The sequence below is a fragment of the Portunus trituberculatus genome, chromosome 4, assembly GCF_017591435.1.
Source record: "Portunus trituberculatus isolate SZX2019 chromosome 4, ASM1759143v1, whole genome shotgun sequence".
Classification (NCBI taxonomy): domain Eukaryota; kingdom Metazoa; phylum Arthropoda; class Malacostraca; order Decapoda; family Portunidae; genus Portunus; species Portunus trituberculatus.
Genome location: NC_059258.1, coordinates 8539974 through 8562213, shown reverse-complemented (window position 1 = coordinate 8562213; position 22240 = coordinate 8539974). Strand labels below are relative to the sequence as shown.

Sequence of the window (22240 nt, the reverse complement as noted above, 5' to 3'; positions counted from 1 at the left end):
CCGTCCTGTATTGTGGCGGCAACGCGTGGGAGAGACGCGGCATTGTCTCGTCCTGTTTGTTTTGTTGGTGGCCGTGGTCACCAATGGGGTTTGGTGGGCGGCTGTGTGCTCCCACCATCTTTTGTATAGTTTCAGTAGTATACTGTATTGTAGTGGTAGTAGCCACGCACACTATTGAATACTGAGAGGCTTCATGTCAGCCAGTGGTGCGTAGTTGTCGTCCGCCAGACTTGTCTGCGACGAGTATTTGGACTCTGTATAGCTGATGTCACCCGTAGGTGGTGTCTGGGCTTGTGTGTACATCACCGGATGTGCTGTACACATCATATATTGCAGTAGTAGTAGGCCAGGGATGTCAGTCTAACAGGTGTTAGTATGCACATGTTGTAGTAGGATAGTATAGTAATATATACTGCACGTTTTGTCCGAGTCTGTGAACCCTCAAAGCCTGGGTGCAAGGTGTGCGGAAAGGCATTAATACTTCATAGAGAAGTGGGTGGAATTGTCCTTATGGGCAGTTTCTCTACGGGATATTAAGGCCTCGCCCTGTTACACATAACATCTACCATTTATAAATTCTACTTGGTTGGGGACAGGAGGAGAAGGAGTTGCTGAGGAGATTCCCTTACAGTAGGGGAAATTATACACTGTTGGTGACCTTGAAAGAACCTGAGGGTTACGGCGGCTGTGAGTTATAGTAGTGGGGACTCTGTTGAGTGTTTTATAATCCCCACTGTACTGATCGTAACAAAGTTGAAGATTTTGCCAGAATAACAGTCTAGTGAGCTGTAGCAGCTAACTAATCATCTCTGCGACGGGTACGAGTATTTGGACTCTGTATAGCTGGTGTCACCCGTAGGTGGTGTCTAGGCTTGTGAATACATCACCGGATGTGCTGTACACACCATATATTGCAGTAGTTGTAGGCCAGGGATGTCAGTCTAACAGGTGTTAGTATGCACATGTTGTAGTAGGATAGTATAGTAATATATACTGCACGTTTTGTCCGAGTCTGTGAACCCTCAAAGCCTGGGTGCAAGGTGTGCGGAAAGGCATTAATACTTCATAGAGAAGTGGGTGGAATTGTCCTTGTGGGCAGTTTCTCTACGGGGTATTAAGGCCTCGCCCTGTTACACATAACATCTACCATTTATAAATTCTACTTGGTTGGGGACAGGAGGAGAAGGAGTTGCTGAGGAGATTCCCTTACAGTGGGGGAAATTATACACTGTTGGCGACCTTGAAAGAACCTGAGGGTTACGGCGGCTGTGAGTTATAGTAGTGGGGACTCTGTGGAGTGTTTTATAATCCCCACTGTACTGATCGTAACAAAGTTGAAGATTTTGCCAGAATAACAGTCTAGTGAGCTGTAGCAGCTAACCGCAGCCGTGTGGTGTACGTAAACCATAACACTAGGTAAAATCAAGATTCATATTTAGAAATGCACTGCTCTCATCAAAGCCATTTTCAAAGGCCGCAGAGATGATTAGTTAGGTTCTTAAGGGATTCCTACTGTTAATAACCTAAAAATCATGTAAATTTGTCATTAGTCCAGAAAAAAATACCTTAAAAACTGGTGTAACCTTAACAAGTCTTTCAAAGTAGTGAAGATGTGTTACATAAGTATATTGGAATATGGTCACAACACTTGAATGAGAGAGTCTGAGGAGGAATAAGTACCTGGAGGCCTCAGTGCGTGGGAGGACCTCAGCTGGGGTGGCAGTGGTGTTCTGGGGCAGTTGCTTGGACGGATTGTGGCCGTTGGGAGTTGAGGGTTGCTGAGGTGAGGCACATGGCTCATTGAGGGCCTCTATAAGTAGCACTGCCTCATACCCAGGTGGGTTATTCTCACCTCCCTGCCAACGACAACAAGCATTGGAGGTGTTGGTGAATGTTTCTTCTTACTAATTGTATTTCTAAAGGATTGAATCATGCTCACAATCTCCCGTCTTTCAGAGTTACCCAATTTGTCACACTTTATTTATCTTTAATGTTATGAATGCTTTTATGTCCTAGCGGGCATAAATTTGATGAGAATTAGATTTAGACACTTCAAGAAGAAAAGACAAGAAACAAATGTTTAATTGCAGAGAGTTGAGGCTGACAGCTTAACCCCTTCGCCCCGGATGTTAAAAAAGCCCGCGTGTATGATATACGGGTGGTAATGCCGTGCGCCCGAGCGCGGGAAACTCGTGCAAGCTTGTCATACTTGTCGTCTTAGTGTATTATGCTGTTATTTTTTAGTTACTATATTGCCTTCGAAGAGGAAAGTGGACGCTTCTCTCAAAGAAGAGAGAGAGAGAGAGAGAGAGAGAGAGAGAGAGAGAGAGAGAGAGAGAGAGAGAGAGAGAGAGAGAGAGAGAATTAGAAAATTTGTTGTTTTTGTATTTGTGTGTGTGTGTGTGTGTGTGTGTATTTACCTAATTGTATTTACCTAATTGTAACATACGGAAAAGAGCTATGCTCGTGTTGTCCCGTCTCCATATCTATTAATGTCCAGCTTTTTCTTAAAATCATGAATATTCCTTGCGTTGACCACTTCCACGTCTAAACTATTCCATGCTTCCACCCTTCTATGAGGAAGCTATATTTTTCACATCTCTCCTATAAGTGGCCATTTTAGTTTTTCCCATGCCCTCTCGACATTCTTCCATTCCACATACACAGATCTTCCCTATCCATTTTTTCCATGCCAATCATCACTCTGTATATTGCTATCAGGTCTCCCTTTCTCTTCTGTTTTCCAGGGTTGGAAGTTGCATTCTTTTCAGTCTGTCTTCATAAGTCAAATCTCTTAAGTCAGGCACCATTTTCGTTGCAGCCCTCTGTACTTTCTCTAGTTTCCTTATGTGTTTCTTTAAGTTCGGAGCCCACTGTATTGTTGCATATTCAATCCTCGGTCTTATCATTGCAGTAATTATTTTCTTCATCATTTCTTCATCTAGATATACGAACGCCACTCTTATGTTCCTCAATAAGTTCAATACTTCTCCAATTATTTTGTTTATATGTCTCTCTGGCGATAGGTCATTGGTAATTGTCACCCCAAGGTCTTTTTCTTCATGACTGGTTTTATGTCTTCATTTCCTATCTTGTACATACTCCTGATTCTTCTTTCACTCTTGCCAAACTCTATTTTCTTGCATTTTGTCGTGTTGAACTCCATTTGCCATGTACAGCTCCATTTCCATATTCTGTCCAAGTCTTCCTGGAGTAGTTCGCAATCTTTGTCACATCTCACTTTTCGTAACAATTTTGCATCGTCTGCAAATAGGCTCACATAACTGGACACCCCATCCACCATGTCATTTATGTAGACTGCGAACATTACTGGTGCCAACACTGATCCCTGTGGAACTCCACTCTCCACCAATCCCCATTCTGATGGTCTGTCCTTAATTATTGTTCTCATTTCTCTTCCTACCAAAAATCTTCCATCCATTTTAGTAAACTGCCATGCACTCCTCCTACCATTTCAAGTTTCCAGATCAGTCTCTGGTGTGGTACCTTATCAAAGGCCTTTTTTAAATCCAGATATATTCCATCAGCCCAACCATCTCTTTCCTGTATTACATCTATCACCCTCGAATAGTAACATATCAGGTTTGTCGTGCATGAACGCCCTTTCCTAAAACCAAATTGACACTCACAAAGTATGTCATTTTCTCCAAGAAGTCTGTCCATCTAGTCTTCACCACCCTCTCACACATCTTAGCTACCACACTTGTAAGTGACACTGGTCTATAGTTCAATGGGTCTCTCTTGTTACCTGATTTATAGATTGGGACAATGTTAGCTCTTTTCCAGTCTTGGGGCACTACGCCTTCCCTTAATGAGGCATCAATTACTTCACAAACTTTTTCTGCCAATTGCTCCCTGCATTCTCTTAAAATCCATCCTGATACCCCATCAGGTCCCACAGCTTTTCTCACTTCTAAACTCCCCATCATGTTCTTGATCTCCTCCACCGTTACTTGAAACTCCTTCATAATCCCTTTCTGTTCCATTACCAGTGGTTTGTCAAAAGCAGTCTCCTTTGTGAATACCTTCCGAAAGCATCCATTCATAGCCTCTGCCATTTCCCTGGGATCTTCACTGTATACTCCATTTACTTCTAAACTTTCAATACTTTCTCTATTTTTGATGTTGTTGTTCACATGTCTGTAAAAAAGCCTTGGTTGGTCTTTACATTTATCAATTATATCCTTTTCTTGTTTCTTTCTTTCTTCTCTTCTAATCAACACATATTCATTTCTTGCTCTTTTGTAACTTTCCACTGCTTAATCCGTCTTTTCCTTCTCCACCTCTTCCATGCATCCTCTTTTCTTGTTCTAGCCTTTTCACATCTATCGTTAAACCAGTCCTGCTTTCCAACTTCTCTATGTTGTCTTATTGGTACAAATTTTTCTCACCTTCTTTGTATATTTTTATAAATTCCTTCCACTTTTCATTTGCTCCTTAGCACTCTTGAATTTCATCCAATTTGTCTCTTGAAAGAATTTCTTTAGGTTTCCAAAATCTGTCTTGGCATAATTCCATCTTCCCACTTTATATTCTTCATTTCTTCTAGATTTCTCTTCGTCTATCACCTTGAACTCCAAAACTGCATGATCACTCTTTGCTAAAGGGCACTCCACCCTCATCTCCTCAATGACCATTGGCTCTGTACTAAAGACCAAGTCCAGTCTTGACGATGCTCCCTCTCCTCCAAACCTAGTATCTTCTTTGACCCACTGAGTTAACACATTTTCCATTGCCAGTGTCAATAGTGTATTTCCCCATGTTGTCTCTGATCCTTCCATTGACCAGTCCTCCCAACACACCTCTTTACAATTAAAATCTCCCATCATTATAGTTCGTTCACAACCACCCAACATTTCTTCCAGACATGTTCCTGTATCACTTATCATTTCTTCATATTCCTGTACTGACCATGCATTTGTCTTAGGTGGTACGTACACCACTATGTAGTGCCTCTTTTTCCTTCATTAGTTTCTGCTCTGATCTTTAGCACTTCTGCCTTTCCCATACCTTTTTCACTTGATCCACCTTTATATCTTTTTAACCAGCAACATCACTCCTCCTCCCATCTTACCTACTCTATTTCTTTTCCAAACGTTATATTTCCTTCTCCAACCTTCATCAGGTCTTCTCCCTCTCTCAGTTTTGTTTCAGTAAGACCCACAATATCTGGGTTCTTGTCCTCAAGTAATCGTTGAGTTCTAAAATCCCGATATCACTCCATTTATGTTGGAATACATTACATTTCGCTCATATGTAAGTTTCTTTAGTCCTTTCTTGCTGTACTTTTCTGGGTTATGAACCACTTCCTCAGTCTCATATCCAAGATTCTCCAGAAAAACTCTTTCTTCTCTTCTTCTGTCCTCTCTTCATTTTTTTCAAAGCCTCCTTTCTCAACTCATTTAACATTTCTCTTTCCTTTTCACCGAGATCTCTTCTCAACCAAATCTTCCTTGTTGTTTCCTGCTGGGCTAGCCTCCATGACTTCTCCACCAATTCATCTACATCCTTTTGTGACTTAAGTTTGATTCTTATTGGCCTCATACCTTCTCTTGTGAACTTTCCAATTCTATGGAAGTCCTCTATTTCTTGTACTAGGTCTTTTCCTCCTCTTGCACCACATTAATGATATTATTTATCACCTTTTTATGTTTTCTCTCTCTCCATTTTACTCGGTGTCTTATCCTCCTCCACACCAAATATCACCACACATCTCTTTTTGTCTACAGTTTCCCTCACCAATGTCTCATTTGACTTAATAACCTTCACCACTTTCTCAGCTATCTTCTCTTCTATGATCTGTTGATCTATAATTTCAGCAAGGCCCAAAGTTTTCTCCCTGACTCTTTGATTTCCTTTTCCAGACTTGCAACTTTGTAATTTACCTCCTTTCTTTCCACTTCCTGACTTTTTTTCCATTCAGCCTGCTTCTCCATCACTTTTCCTAGAGATTCTCCACATTTTCGCAATTCACTTTAATTAGCTTAACTTCCTCTTTCAGTGCTGTATTTTCCTTCTTCATATCGGCACAGTCTCTCTTTACATTGTCATAACTCGTTTCCAGGCCCTCATACTTTTCAAACAGTTTTTCAATTTTACCTGTGTGTGTGTGTGTGTGTGTGTGTGTGTGTGAGTGTGTGTGTTTTCACAGAATGTTACAAGGCATGTAACTTATCTTTGAGAAGAGAGGAGGAGGAAGGAAGGAGAGAGAGAGAGAGAGAGAGAGAGAGAGAGAGAGAGAGAGAGAGAGAGAGAGAGAGAGAGAGAGAGAGAGAGAGAGAGAGAGAGAGAGAGAGAGAGAGAGAGAGAGAGAGAGAGAGAGAGAGAGAGAGATGGGAACAGTCTATGCCATTGGGTAATTTTAGACACAAGGCATGTAGCTTATCTTTAGTGATTGGTGGAAACAAGGATGGTGGGAGGAGCACTAGGATTTCAAAGACAGCATACGGCGTGTGTAGTTGGTATCCAACACACTGTACGGGACAACTGAACTGAAGAAAGCTCAGAAAAGAAATATGACGCCTACGTAGGCGTCACCGTATATGCTACTGGGGCTTCATGACGCCTACATAGACGTCACCGTATTGAAGGGGTTAACCTTGAACCCTCGTGTGTACCCTCTATCACGTGTGTTATCTCCCCCTCCTAGACCCTTGCCTAACTCCATGCCTCACTGCCATGCTTCTCCACCCTCTGTCTATATCATAAGACTGCTATGATCTTTTTAAACACTGTTTTTTCTCACTAACTTCATCCTCACAACTATACATCTCGTAACTCTTACATTAACACTATTACAAAAGATTTTGTTTACAAAGATATAAAACTGGACAAGATGAACAATAATTACTTCGCAGTATCATTATTTCACTTCAACACACTAATAACAACTTAGTGTCCAGTTCAATCGTTAAATGTCAGATTGTCATAACGCTGCTCATGGCTTCTTCCGAACCATATCAAAAAGTTCAGGGAAAAAGGCTAAAATGAATTGCCAATCATTTTGTTTAATTTTCCTTCAGGAAGTCAATAGATCACGCAGGGATGCCACAGAATGCCTGACTTTTCATCTTTCTAAGATCTGGGATTGGGGCAGAGAAAATTTAATAGTGTTCAGTGCCCTAAAAACTCAATTCTTCCATCTATCAACTTGAAACAACCTTCCAGACAACTATCCCCTCTTCTTCAATGACACACAGCTGTGTCCCTCTTCCATACTGAATATCCTCGGTCTGTCCTTTAGTCATACTCTTAACTGGAAACTTCACATCTCATCTCTTGCTAAAACAGCTTCTATGAAGTTAAACGTTCTGAGGCGTCTCTGCCAGTTTCTCTCGCCCTTCCAACTGCTTACTCTATATAGGGGCCTTATCCGTCCCTGTATGGAGTACTCTTTGCATGTTTGTGGAGATTCCAGTCACACACTTTTACTAGATAGGGAGGAATCATAAGCTTTTCGTCTCATCAACTCCCCTCTTCTGACTAACTGTCTTCAGCCTCTTTCTCACCACCGAAATATTGCATCTCTTTCTATCTTTTAATGCCATTTTCATGCTAACTCTTCTACTGATCTTGCTAACTGCATGCCTCCTCTCCTCCTGCAGCCTTGCTGCACAAGGCTTTCTTCTTCCTCTCATCCCTATTCTGTCCAACTCTCTAACGCAAGAGTTAACCAGTACTCTCAATCATTCATACCTTCCACTGGTAAACTCTGGAACTCCCTGCATCTGTATTTCCAACTTCCTAAGACTTTTCTTCCTTTAAGAGGGAGGTATTGAGGCATTTGCTCCCTAATTTTGGCTGCCATTTTTCTCTTTGTAGAGAGCCACCACTATAGTGGGCCTTTTTTCCCCTTGGCTGGCTTGGCTGGTTCTCTTCCCTTCATAAAGAGGTTCAGTCATAACGATCCTGATGGCTTCTTCCAAACACTCATCATGAAAAGTTTAGGGGAATCAACCAAACTGAATTGACGATATTTTTGCTTTATTTTCCACTACACATTTGGACACGTGTCTGCCAACCTTTTCTGTAGAACTAACCCAATTGGTCATTGACTGTGATCTCCTACCCTGTCCTCACCTGCTCTCTCCCTCCAAAGACACAAAAGGATGACTGATGTGGGGGAAAGAAAAGGAGGCAACTTAACTTTCTCTCTCTCTCTCTCTCTCTCTCTCTCTCTCTTTGGGATCTATGACTAGGCACTAATGAGAATCAGTATGTTTGATAATCATAAAACACTATATTATTAGTACAAAAAATGATATCATCCCTCACATCATCAATGTTCTACCACCATCTTGGAATCTCCCATTTTCTTCCTTTAACTTGATTGGAAAACTTACTCTTGATAGGGCACACACTATGCATGCTGTTTCTTACACGACCATGTTCAATTTAACCCCTTCCTTACCGCAAGACTGTTTTGTGGTATGTGCGTACCACGCGCAAAAGCGACCTCGTGGTACCGCATGATGCTGCCGTGGTACGTGCGTACCACACCAATACATTGCCGTGTATAACCGTGGCCTGAGTGCGGATTTTGCCGTTTTCATGTTCCATGTGGTTCACTATAAACAAACAAACGCTGGAGGCGTTATTTTTAGCCACCCCAGCGTAACAAAACCAACCCCCACTAGCCAATCAATATCGGAGTTAATTTTTCATGCATAAACTAAAGCCAATCACTATTCTTTGATTTGAAAATACGTATATTATTCCCACAGTCCCTCCAAGAACATCAGTTCTCTATTATTGGTCGTGGGGAGACTGTTCTATTGCTTCTAGCTAGAGATAATGGCGTCTGCTTCGTGTAGCAGCGATGAGGATTATCATAATTATGAGACAGATAGTGAGGATATAGTGGAAGACTCTCCAGATGAATATGATTCAGACTATGATCCTGAAAAAGAAATAGGAGAGAGTGATAGTGACAGCAGTGTTGAAACCCTCTCGGCAAGTGAGGGGGAGCAGCCTAGTGACTCTGCCTCAGGGCCACCCTCACCAGGCCCCGGTGTGTCACGTTTTACTCTCCTATGTGACCCATTTGCTGACAAATGGCCAGATCCCCTTCCTTCCTTGAAACAGGAATTTGCAAATGTGCATCCTGGAATTATTGCACACCATGAAAGTGATCCAATGTCAATCCTTCAATGTTTCAAACTTTTTTTTGACAGTGACATTGTTTCATCACTTTGTTCCTGGACTAACACTCGTGCTACTCATCATTTTCGTGACAATCCTACCAGTGATCCACACAGATTTATTGGTAGGACGTGGGTCAATGTGACAGAAGATGAAATGTATGTGTTTCTTGCTCTGCAGCTGCTCATGGGGCTCAACCCTCTACCCAGTATTGCTGATTACTGGGCTCACAACATACTGTGTCAGGGACCACCTGTGTTCACAGGACCTGTAATGAGTCGCAACAGGTACATGCAAATACTACGCTTCCTTCGGTTCTCAGACCCTGATGGCGTTCGCAGAGGCGTTCCCATGACTAGACTTGATGCATATTTCAACAAGCTGCGTGAAAAGTGCACCATGTACTTGGACCCGGGTGAAAACTTCGCTGTGGATGAGGCTCTTCTCTTGTTCAAGGGGCGTATTCATTTCAGACAATACATAAAAACCAAGAGAAAGAGATTTGGGATGAAACTTTTTGCACTGTGCCCCAGTTCTCCGTGTACTCGAGGGTACACATGGAATTTCTGCCTATACACTCCTACCTTGTTTGACGAGATGAACCAGGTGGGTGACCTTGCTATGCTCAACAAGTCTGAGCGCGTTCCTGTGTATTTGATGGGCTCATTACTGGATGAAGGAAGACATGTTGTACTTGATAATTGGTACTCTTCTCTCCAGCTGGCAGAATATTTACTGAGAAGGAATACACTCACTACAGGAACAATTCGGGCTAATAGAGGAGTGCCTGAAAATGTTACCTGTCAAAGACTTGCCAAGAAACAGGCTGTCTTTGCAAGGAGAGACAATGTACTTGTGACAAAATTCAATGACCGCAAAGTTGTTCATGTCATGACTACAAAGTATGAAGGTGGTTTTGTTGAAAAGACCCGTCATCTTAGAGGTGGTGCTGTAGAGATGGTAAAGAAACCCACAGTAATACAGCACTACAATGAACTCATGGGAGCAGTTGATGTTGTGGATCAATTATTGGAGCCATACGACCCAACAAGAAAATCTACAGCCTGGTTCAAGAAAGTAGGGATTCATATGGTGTCAAGAATGGTGCTCAATGCCAGAGTTATCTACCAAATACTCCACCAGTCTCCTAAATCTATAAGTGTGGTTCACTTTATAAAAACTCTGGCTCATGAAATCCTGTGTGAATGCAGCATTGGTTATAATGTTCTAGTCCAGATGCAGAAAGAAAGCAAGCCTCCTAAAAAGAATCGAAGAACAAGCCAGCCTCCACAACCACTGCCACATTCAAATGTAGCTCCACAGCCACTGCCACAGGCAAATGTAGCTCATGCGTTGCTACCAATTCCAGCTACAGATAAGAAAAAGCGACCACAACGCAGGTGCAGAGTGTGTAGTGCTGATGGAAAAACCAAGTGGGCTCGAAAGTACTGTCCTGCTTGCAAAGAACAACCTGCATTATGTTCGAATGAACATTTCCAGGCTTACCACTGAGAAGAGAGTATATAGCACATCATGATTTATAGGGTAAGTAAAACTGGCATTATTCTCTACATACAATTATTTTCAACTACAGATAACCATTCTGTAATTTAGGTATTTCAGTATATTTGTATGCAAAGCACAATTTATGATTATGTTTACGTTTTCTTTTATTAGTAAAATGACAAAAATATGTTTCGGAAAAAGTACATAACACTGAGTTAGAAAGAAATATAATGTGTAGATCTGGGTGTGAGGCACGTGCGCGCATGGGCAAGAAGCTGCGGTATAGGAGGGGAACGCTTTGTTTACATCAGGGCGTGGCTGCGGTAGGGAAGGGGTTAACCCAGTCTTACCCTACTACCATAGTCCACACATGAATATCTTTAATCAGCCTTGGGAAAACTCATAAGTTTGCTTCTTATTAGATATAATAGCAGTAATGACCACTACCATAATTATAAGACAGATAGTGAAGTGAGGACACACTTACTGGAACACTCTCCAGATGAGTAATATTTAAGTAATGATCATGAAAAAAGAGATAAGAGACAGTGAAACTGAAAGTAGTGTAGCAAACCTCTCAGCACTTGACGATTCTGTCTGGGTGTGAGGCGCACACATGCATGGGTAAAGATGATGATATGGTATGGGAGAAGGAGAATGCCTTGTTTACAATGATGAGTGGCTGCAGTAATGAGGGGGATAATTACAACAATAGCAGGAAAGTTGGCTCTATTAGCAAGGATAATGTGACACACAGGAAGTGTGCACTGTGCCTAAAATGTGGGTAGTGAGTAATGAACAAAATGTAAAACTAGAGATGTGGATGAATCTTTTTGTCTTTCATGTTAAATTTTAGGGACTTGCATGCTTCATAGTACAGGTTGAACCTCCTTAATCTGGTATTCTTTCATCCGGCAAAAGCAGTGATTTACACAATGCTCTCATACAGTGGTTTAAGCTTCGGCGCGCTGGTAACGTCCCTGTGTCCGGCGAGATGATAATGGCGAGGGCAAAAATTTTCCATGCTGAACTTAATTTTACGTGTTTTTCTATATACTTCTGCATGTACAACTATCATATATCAAAACAATGTTACAGCTACACTTGTATAATGCAGGGTAAGTATACAGAGGATGTTTTGTGGACCACCTATAGTTCAGAATTTTCCATGGTCCGGCAAGTCTAAGGTCCGGTGGTTGCCAGATTTGGTAGGTTCAATCTGTAGTGTGTTTTTAACTTTAAATTTAAAACTGAGGACTCCATGTAATACATCATTATCACTGCACACAGTGTGTGAGTGTGGAAGAGTGCATTAGAAAGAAGGGAAAGATGGATGGAAGGAAGTAGTATGGATCAGAAGCAGCAGCTAGGTATGAGCAATGTCAACACTCCAGCTCACCTCTGACATCCCAACACTCTGGAGAGTTTTGTCACAGGCAATGGGTGGCTGCTCAATCACCCCCAGTCCCTCCATGAAGCACCTGCTGATCAAAGTAAAAGAGTGAAGATAAAGTTGTGAACCAGAAGTGTTATGATGGAAACAAGAATATTTAAATATATATGAAATTAAAATTCATAAAAAACCCTTAAGCAATAGAAAATATACAAAAACTTTTCATACTTACTATACAACTTTTGTCGCCAGAATATAACAGGCAAAAATCTTAAAATTACAAGACGAGTACACAGCAGAAGTATCAGAAAGGTGACTAAAAGCACAGCATTGCATCAATGAAAAGAATGTATGCCTGACACCAGCACCATTAGTTTTCATTTAGAATTTCCTTCCATTCAACAAACAGATAAAATGATAAGAATAGGTAAAATCAAGATTCATATTTAGAAATGCACTGCTCTCATCAAAGCCATTTTCAAAGGCCTCAGAGATGATTAGTTAGGTTCCTAAGGGATTCCTACTGTTAATAACCTAAAAATCATGTAAATTTGTCATTAGTCCTGAAAAAAATACTTAAAAACTGGTGTAACCTCAACAAGTCTTTCAAAGTAGTGAAGATGTGTTACATAGGTATATTAGAATATGGTCACAACACTTGAATGAGAGAGTCTGAGGAGGAATAAGTACCTGGAGGCCTCAGTGCATGGGAGGACCTCAGCTGGGGTGGCAGTGGTGTTCTGGGGCAGTTGCTTGGACGGATTGTGGCCGTTGGGAGTCAAGGGTTGCTGGGGTGATGCACATGGCTCATTCAGGGCCTCTATAAGTAGCACTGCCTCATACCCAGGTGGGTCATTCTCACCTCCTTGCCAAGGACAACAAGCATTGGAGGTGTTGGTGAATGTTTCTTCTTACTAATTGTATTTCTAAAGGATTGAATCATGCTCACAATCTCCCGTCTTTTAGAGTTACCCAATTTGTCACACTTTATTTATCTTTAATGTTATGAATGCTTTTATGTCCAAGCAGGCATAAATTTGATGAGAATTAGATTTAGACACTTCAAGAAAAAAAGACAAGAAACAAATGTTTAATTGCAGAGAGTTGAGGCTGACAGCTTAACCTTGAACCCTCGTGTACCCTCTATCACGTGTGTTATCTCCCCCTCCTAGACCCTTGCCTAACTCCATGCCTCACTGCCATGCTTCTCCATCCTCTGTCTATATCATAAGACTGCTATGATCTTTTTAAACACTGTTTTTTCTCACTAACTTCATCCTCACAACTATACATCTCGTAACTCTTACATTAACACTATTACAAAAGATTTTGTTTACAAAGATATAAAACTGGACAAGATGAACAATAATTATAGAAGTACATGAGACTTACCATAGGTCAGTTGAAATGTGCTTCGGATTTTGCAAAGCAAGCCACCGCTGCTGGAGAGAGCTTTCACGTGAGATACGCAAAGATCAAGGTACCGGCAGACTTTAAAGAACTGAGAGCCACCCACATGCCACAAGGTCCCTAAAATGCCCCAAATTCAAAAGCCCATCTTTCCGAAGGGTGGGAGTGGCGGGTATGTGAAAGCTCTCTCCAGCAGCGGTGGCTTGCTTCACAAAATCCGAAGCACATTTCAACTGACCTATGGTAAGTCTCATGTACTTCTATAATTTTACTTCAGCAACCCACCGCCATTGCTGGAGAGGCTACACATGAGATTTTGAAGCCATGTGGGTGTACTCTCAGAACTACACAATACTTAACATTCTCCAAGTGAGTGATTGATAATCAAACAAACTAAATATGAATCCAAACTTCATTGTATGAAAAAATCCTCCTCCTTCCACAGATATGGCCCTTACAAAAAACATACAGTATATGTATAAAAATCAAAATAAGTCAATTGAGTTCCAACGCAAATGAATAGAGAAACCTGTTAACATTACAATACAGAATCCAGTATGGCCTCTTGAAAAGAATCTGAAACCTGAGTGATCTCCTTATTATAGTGTTTAGCAAAGGTTGTCTCCTGAGTCCAACCCGCCTTAGATAAGATAATGGGAACTGGGACGTCCATGGCTTTGGCCTTGGAAGCAGAGGCTGGTCGAACACTTCCAGCCGTGAATTTCTTAGTATTGATACCACAGTCGGCAAGGACAGTCTTAATCCACCTTGACACTGTATCTTTGGAAACACTTTTATGTGGCTTCACCAAACTGATGAGGAGTTTCCATTATCCTTCCCAAATTTCTTTCTCAGATTCTCCGTTCTGTTAAGATATTCCTTCAAGGTATTCACAACACAAATTCTAGAATCAGGTAAATAAGCATGAAACTTAAGCATTCTAACATTAAACTTAGGACGGCACTGCTTAATGTTGCCCCCTAACAAAAGAGATACAGAATTGTTGTCAACAATAGCATTGGAATACAATAATAAATGTAAGGTCTGTACTCTCGCAGCCTGAGTCAATGCCATAAGCATCACCAATTTCAAAGTTAAAGACTTCAAGGACAGGTCTGGTAATGGGCCCATGGACCTCAGCTTCTGCAATACTGGCTGCACATCCCAAGTTTCAGCATACCTAGGGCAAGAGGGTCTCAAGTTAAACACACCACGCATAAACCTATTGATAAGTGGATGATTCCCAGCTCTACATCCTTCCAACATAATTCCTAAAGCAGAGAGAGCACCTCTTGCCGTGTTAACGGACTCATACCCCACCCCTCTATGAAATGTCTCCGAAAGAAAATTCAAAACATTAGTTACAGAGGGAGTAGAGGATTGATATTCCATCTATCACAAAATGATGACCATCTGTTAATGTGTGGTCTATATTGTCGCATCGTACCTGGTCTCCACGATGCCATGATAATCTCTGTACCTTCTGACGATACACCTCTCCTCTAAGTTGTTGCCTGACAAAAGACATGCCATCAATTGGGTGTGGGTCATAATCGGATGTTCTTCCGCTGATGAGGGATGTCGTAGTACATTCGTTTTCTGAGTGATGAGCCTGGGGGCCTTGACCAACATTTGCAGAAGAGGGCCCATCCAAGGTTGGGAAGTCCACATTGGAACAACAATCCACCCCTTTGCTCTCTCCTCCCTCATTTTCTGTAGACACCTAGTAATAAGAGAAAATGGTGGGAAAAGGTAAATCAGATCGAAACTGGCCCAATTTAATGTGAACGCATCCACATGCTCTGCTTCTGGATCAGGTGTCCACGAGCAAAAACAATCTATTTGCTTGTTTAAGCGAGAAGCAAATAAGTCAATGGAGGAGTTCCAAAACTACACACAACTCCTTAAAAATCTTTGGATTAAGTTTCCATTCATGTCTGTCATTAAAATTACGAGAGGCTGTATCCGCCAACACATTCTTCTTTCCTGGTATGTGTGCACAAGTAATCCAGATGTCATTGGAAATACACCAATTCCAGATATCAATGCAGATAGAGTTACACACTAGTGATTTAGTTCCACCCATCTCATTAACATAAGCAATGGCTGTGGTATTATCACACATAACTTTAACATGGCAGCCTTTAAGCAAGTAAGCAAAAGATTGAAGGGTAAACAAGATGGCCTTGAGTTCCCTTGCATTAATGTGTAGGCAGCTTTCTTCTGATGTCCATTTACCATTGGTGGAATGCTTTAATACACAACCACCCCAACCTAAGTCTGAGGCATCAGTAAAAACTTCAACAGAAGGAGCAGGCCGAATAATTTTCCTAACTTGTGTCCCTACTTCAGAGATCCACCAACTCAGCTCCATTTTCATTTCCTTTGAGATAGTCATAACTTTGTCAAAGTTACCCTTTTCCACCTTTAATGCAACAATTTTGGCCCTTTCTAAAATTCTGTAATGAAGCTTACCTAATTCAACGGCCGGAATGGCAGCCACCAACATGCCAACTACCCGAGCTACTTCTCTGATCTTTGCCTTATTTCTACTGGCCAAGGATGAACAACTTTCCACAATCTTCTCCACTCTACGAGCAGGGAGTGTGACAGTCATGGCATCAGAATCGATGATGTTACCAAGATATTCTATGCGTTTCGTAGGCACCAAAACTGATTTTTCCACATTAATACAAAACCCAACATTTTGCAAAATCTCCACAGTATCCTTCAAACAAGCAACACAATCCTCAACTGAGTTGCTACACATAAGAGTATCATCTATAAAGGAAGTAATGGTGTAGCCTTTTAATCTCAAAAAGAAAAACTGGCTTCAAAAGTTTAGTGAAAAGACGAGGGCCTGCAGAAACACCATTAGGAAGGCAAGTGAATTGGTATATCTTCCCTGCCCATTTAAAACAAAGATATTTTTGCTGCTCTTCTGCAATTTTGACTGAATAATAAGCATGCTTCAGATCAACAGAAGCCATGAAAGCACCTGAACTGATTAGCCTAATTGCCTGCTCAAAATTTTCCATTTTGAAATGGTTGTAATTCATGAATTTGTTGAGTTTCTTCAAATTAAGCACCATCCTATAGCCACCCTCTTTTTTCTCTCTCAAGAAAACTGGCGAAATAATCTGGCACACCTGTCTGTGAGTCTCCTTGATAACCTTCAAGCTCAACAATTTATTTATTTCATTAGTCATAATAACTTTCTCCTCATCACTAAATCTGTATTCCACTTCCTCAGAAAATAAATGAGTAATGTTCTGTTCATCGATCTCAAGATGGCAATGTTTAACAATGTCCAAAATGAAAGGATCACTAGTAAGTTTGCACCACTCATCAATAAACTTGTGAAGCTGACCCGCTTCAAATTCATGCCTTACCTGAATTACTGCCGGGGATTGTAGTGTCCCCGGCCCCTTGAGTTTTTTGAAGAGGAGTTCCCTCTGAGATAAGAAGGGCGGCTGTCCCCTCTGGTGGCAGGTTTGTGTAAACCGTACGGTTTAAACTGGGTTAACATACCCCGGAAAGCTGGCTTCCCAAAGAAACCACGTTGCTTGCCACCACTAATCTTCCCAAGACCTGGAGCTCCAAAATGGGAAGTCTTCTTGTTGGTAAACTTGTTTTCAGCCTCTCAGCCTCCTCAATCTGTTTGGTAGCTTGAGTAAGATCATCCCCAAACAGTAAGCCAGTCACAGGAGTCTTATCAGTGCATAAGTGGGCATACTTTTGGTTTATCTCACGTTTGAGGAAATACCGTCTATTCATATTCAGTTTAAAGTTAGCATGCCCTAACAACCCCAAGGCCCCATTAAGCATAGCCACCTCATGACCAATAACCTGATTGTGCTCCTCATTAGTAAACTTGTCCAGAACAGTAAGTGATTTAACAATGATAGTGGCAGCCTTAGTTATATCCTTGCCGACTTCCTTTAATCTGAAATCAGCTTTCTTTGCCTCAGTGGGTAGGGCATCCAGCACTTGTGTGTTGCACTCGACTGGAATAAGTGCCTTACAGTTTCTAGGACGTTTAGAAACCTCATCTGCCAAAATCTCCTTATGGTCTTCATCTTTCAAACCATGAGAAAACCAGTGATTCACCATTGCAGCAATCGGTTCTTCAATAGCTTCAGAACAGTCATCCACGGCCACATAGGCCTTAGCTGCTTGTAACAGAATACTGCCAGAAGGAACCTCATCTTCAATCTCACCTTCTTCAGCACTCACTTCTTTTGACCTAAACCCAGAAAATTCACCAGAGGTAGAAGGGGGATGGGAGGCAGAAAATTCATGAGAACCACCAAAGTCCTGTGCTGGCCCATTACCAACACTTGCACTGTCACATCTGTCACTCTTAAGTTTATTCACATCCTCTTGAAGTACAGCCAAAGCCTCCAAAATCATGGATAAAGAAGTATTGCTAACTTCTCCAGACTGGCAACTGGTGGTCGGGCGTCCATTTTAGACACACGATCACTTGCAACGGCATCCTCACCAGCAGAGGCCCCAGACCGTTGAATATTCTTCCTCGTCTTATGCCTAGTGGACGAATAGAGTCGGCTTCCACGAGAATGTGAGGAACCGCTTCTTGGAGGTGTAGAACCACCCGAGGAAGACATACTGATGTACCAAACTCCTTCACAACAGCACACTTCTGTCACATGTCTCGCTCCTGAGAGATAACAGGAAAAAACACAGGCACAATACAACACCCACAAGACCACAAGTAAATAACAATAGTCAATGAATAAATGACAACCTGCTCAAAACTTGGATAACAGGTAACAAGGGTGTATAACCTCACCTTGGTCCTCCCGCTCCAAATGGATAACAGGAAAGGAACACCAGGCACTCTTCCCGCTCCAACGGGATCACGGAGTAATAAAGTAAGGTATTAAATAAGTGCCAACCCGCTCTGAAAAACAGATAACGGATAACCAATCCCATAATGGCAAACTGCAGCAGCGAGACAAACACGTCTTGCCTGTACCGAGAACAAAGCGTCACTGCCGGTGCCTTGATCATTGCGTATCTCATGTGTAGCCTCTCCAGCAATGGCGTGTTGGGTTGCTGAAGTAAATATCCTCGGTCTGTCCTTTAGTCCCTATTCTGTCCAACTCTCTAACGCAAGAGTTAACCAGTACTTTCAATCATTCATACCTTCCACTGGTAAACTCTGGAACTCCCTGCATCTGTATTTCCAACTTCCTAAGACTTTTCTTCCTTTAAGACGGAGGTATTGAGGCATTTGCTCCCTAATTTTGGCTGCCATTTTTCTCTTTGTAGAGAGCCAGCACTAAAGTGGGCCTTTTTTTTCCCCTTGGCTGGCTTGGCTAGTTCTCTTCCCTTCATAAAGAGGTTCAGTCATAACGATCCTGATGGCTTCTTCCAAACACTCATTATGAAAAGTTTAGGGGAATCAACCAAACTGAATTGAGGATATTTTCGCTTTATTTTCCTCTACACATTTGGACACGTGTCTGCCGATCTTTTCTGTAAAACTAATCCAATTGGTCATTGACTGTGATCTCCTACCCTGTCCTCACCTGCTCTCTCCCTCCAAAGACACAAAAGGATGACTGATGTGGGGGAAAGAAAAGGAGGCAACACAGGTAGTAGGGATTAACTCTCTCTCTCTCTCTCTCTCTCTCTCTCTCTCTCTCTCTCTCTCTCTTTGGGATTTATGACTAGGCACTAATGAGAATCAGTATGTTTGATAATCATAAAACACTATATTATTAGTGCAAAAAATGATATCATCCCTCACATCATCAATGTTCTACCACCATCTTGGAATCTCCCATTTTCTTCCTTTAACTTGATTGGAAAACATAACTCTTGATAGGGCAGACACTATGCATGCTGTTTCTTACACGACCGTGTTCAATTTAACCCAGTCTTACCCTACTACCATAGTCCACACATGAATATCTTTAATCAGCCTTGAGAAAACTCATAAGTTTGCTTCTTATTAGATATAATAGCAGTAATGACCACTACCATAATTATAAGACAGATAGTGAAGTGAGGACACAGTTACTGGAACACTCTCCAGATGAGTAATATTTAATTAATGATCATGAAAAAAAAAGATAAGAGACAGTGAAACTGAAAGTAGTGTAGCAAACCTCTCAGCACTTGACGATTCTGTCTAGGTGTGAGGCGCACACATGCATGGGTAAAGATGATGATATGGTATGGAAGAAGGAGAATGCCTTGTTTACAATGATGAGTGGCTGCAGTAATGAAGGGGATAATTACAACAATAGCAGGAAAGTTGGCTCTATTAGCAAGGATAATGTGACACACAGGAAGTGTGCACTATGCCTAAAATGTGGGTAATGAGTGATGAACAAAATGTAAAACTAGAGATGTGGATGAATCTTTTTGTCTTTCATGTTAAATTTTAGGGACATGCATGCTTGATACTACAGGTTTAACCTCCTTAATCTGGAATTCTTTCATCAGACAAAATTTTTGTGTGCCGGAAATTTAGAATTGACCGGAGTAATTTGCCGGACCACCACTAGGACGCAGTGGAGCTGTACTGTGTTTTGGAACCCGGGCATTCTGGGTCAAATTTGGATCAGAGACCATGCTGCCGCTCATTGCAAGCACCACCCACCCAGGTGCATAAACATTTTTTTTCTGTAACATTTGCCCCTAAACATGGCTTCCAAGCGACCAGGAAGTGATTGTGTTGTGTGTGAACCCCCCCAAAAAAAAGGGCGAACATATAACAATATCAGTGCAACAGAAAGTGGACCTATTGAGGAAGCTAGATAAAAGTGTTTCAGTGCGGATTCTATGCCAACAGTACAACATTGGCACATCAACCGTCTATGATATATAAAAAAAAAAAAAATGAAGAATCAACTTCTCAAGTTTTACAGTGAGTGTGAGAGCAAGAACAACATGGAAGCTCATAGAAAACTTAAGGAGGGTAAAAGCAGTGATTTAGACAATGCTCTCATACAGTGGTTTAAGCTTCGGCGCTGGTAACGTCCCTGTGTCCAGCGAGATGATAATGGCGAGGGCAAAAATTTTCCATGCTGAACTTAATTTTACGTGTTTTTCTATATACTTCTGCATGTACAACTATCATATATCAAAATAATGTTACAGTTACACTTGTATAATGCAGGGTAAGTATACAGAAGGTGTTTTGTGGACCACATATAGTTCGGAATTTTCCACGGTCCGGCAAGTCTAAGGTCAGGTGGTTGCCAGATTTGGTAGGTTCAACCTGTAGTGTGTTTTAACTTTAAATTTAAAACTGAGGACTCCATGTAATACATCATTATCACTGCACACAGTGTGTGAGTGTGGAAGAGTGCATTAAAAAAGAAGGGAAAGATGGATGGAAGGAAGTAGTATGGATCAGAAGCAGCAGCTAGGTATGAGCAATGTCAACACTCCAGCTCACCTCTGGCATCCCAACACTTTGGAGAGTTTTGTTGCAGGCAATGGGTGGCTGTTCAATCACCCCCCAGTCCCTCCATGAAGCACCTGCTGATCAAAGTAAAAGAGTGAAGATAAAGTTGTGAACCAGAAGTGTTATGATGGAAACAAGAATAATTAAATATATATGAAATTAAAATCCATAAAAAAAACCTTAAGCAATAGAAAATATACAAAAACTTTTCATACTTACTATACAACTTTTGTCGCCAGAATATAACAGGCAAAAATCTTAGAATTACAAGACGAGTACACAGTAGAAGTATTAGAAAGGTGATTAAAAGCACAGCAATGCATCAATGAAAAGAATGTATGCCTGACACCAGCACCATTAGTTTTCATTTAAAATTTCCTTCCATTCAACAAACACATAAAATGATATTACTAAGTAAATCAAGATTCATATTTAGAAATGCACTGCTCTAATCAAAGCCATTTTTAAAAGCTGCAGAGATGATTACTTAGGTTCTTAAGGGATTCCTACTGTTAATAACCTAAAAATCATGTAAATTTGTCATTAGTCCTGAAAAAAATACCTTAAAAACTGGTGTAACCTCAACAAGTCTTTCAAAATAGTGAAGATGTGTTAAATAAGTATATTGGAATATGGTCACAACACTTGAATGAGAGAGTCTGAAAAGGAATAAGTACCTGGAGGCCTCAGTGCATAAGAGGACCTCAGCTGGGGTGGCAGTGGTGTTCTGGGGCAGTTGCTTGGACGGATTGTGGCCGTTGGGAGTCGAGGGTTGCAGGGGTGATGCACATGGCTCATTGAGAGGCCTCTATAAGTAGCACTGCCTCATACCCAGGTGGGTTATTCTCACCTCCCTGCCAAGGACAACAAGCAATGGAGGTGTATGTGAATGTTTCTTCTTACTAATTGTATTTCTAAAGGATTGAATCATGCTCACAATCTCCCGTCTTTCAGAGTTACCCAATTTGTCACACTTTATTTATCTTTAATGTTATGAATGCTTTTATGTCCTAGCGGGCATAAATTTGATAAGAATTAGATTTAGACAATTCAAGAAAAAGACAAGAAACAAATGTTTAATTGCAGAGAGTTGAGGCTGACAGCTTAACCTTGAACCCTCGTGTACCCTTTATCACGTGTGTTATCTCTCCCTCCTAGACTCTTGCCTAACTCCATGCCTCACTGCCATGCTTCTCCACCCTTTGTCTATATCATAAGACTGCTATGATCTTTTAAACACTGTTTTTCTCACTAATTTCATCCTCACAACTATACATCTCGTAACTCTTACATTAACACTATTACAAAAGATTTTGTTTACAAAG

The 22240-nt window shown here is 41.3% G+C and overlaps 2 protein-coding genes across 6 annotated transcripts in view; one reads left to right on the top strand and one right to left on the bottom strand.

Annotated features, from left to right (window-relative positions):
• Positions 1-1691: 1691 nt before the first annotated feature.
• LOC123512699 overlaps positions 1692-22240 on the bottom strand; it is a 31868-nt gene continuing 11319 nt past the window's right edge. For 3 of the 5 annotated variants that reach the window (XM_045269219.1, XM_045269257.1, XM_045269247.1), the window contains exons 5-9: positions 21593-21769; positions 20907-20992; positions 12752-12926; positions 12068-12152; positions 1692-1856 (exon numbers count right to left, since the gene is read on the bottom strand). In XM_045269219.1, the coding sequence (XP_045125154.1) occupies positions 21710-21769 (60 nt within the window). In that variant the 3' untranslated portion in view covers positions 1692-1856; positions 12068-12152; positions 12752-12926; positions 20907-20992; positions 21593-21709. The remainder of the gene's footprint in view (positions 1857-12067; positions 12153-12751; positions 12927-20906; positions 20993-21592; positions 21770-22240) is intronic. The other 2 variants (XM_045269230.1, XM_045269239.1) reach the window with 2 other exon arrangements.
• LOC123512614 (piggyBac transposable element-derived protein 4-like) lies at positions 8490-10674 on the top strand. The gene is made up of 2 exons (XM_045269052.1): positions 8490-8503; positions 9195-10674. The coding sequence occupies exons 1-2, from the start codon at positions 8490-8492 to the stop codon at positions 10672-10674; spliced, it is 1494 nt and encodes a 497-aa protein (XP_045124987.1).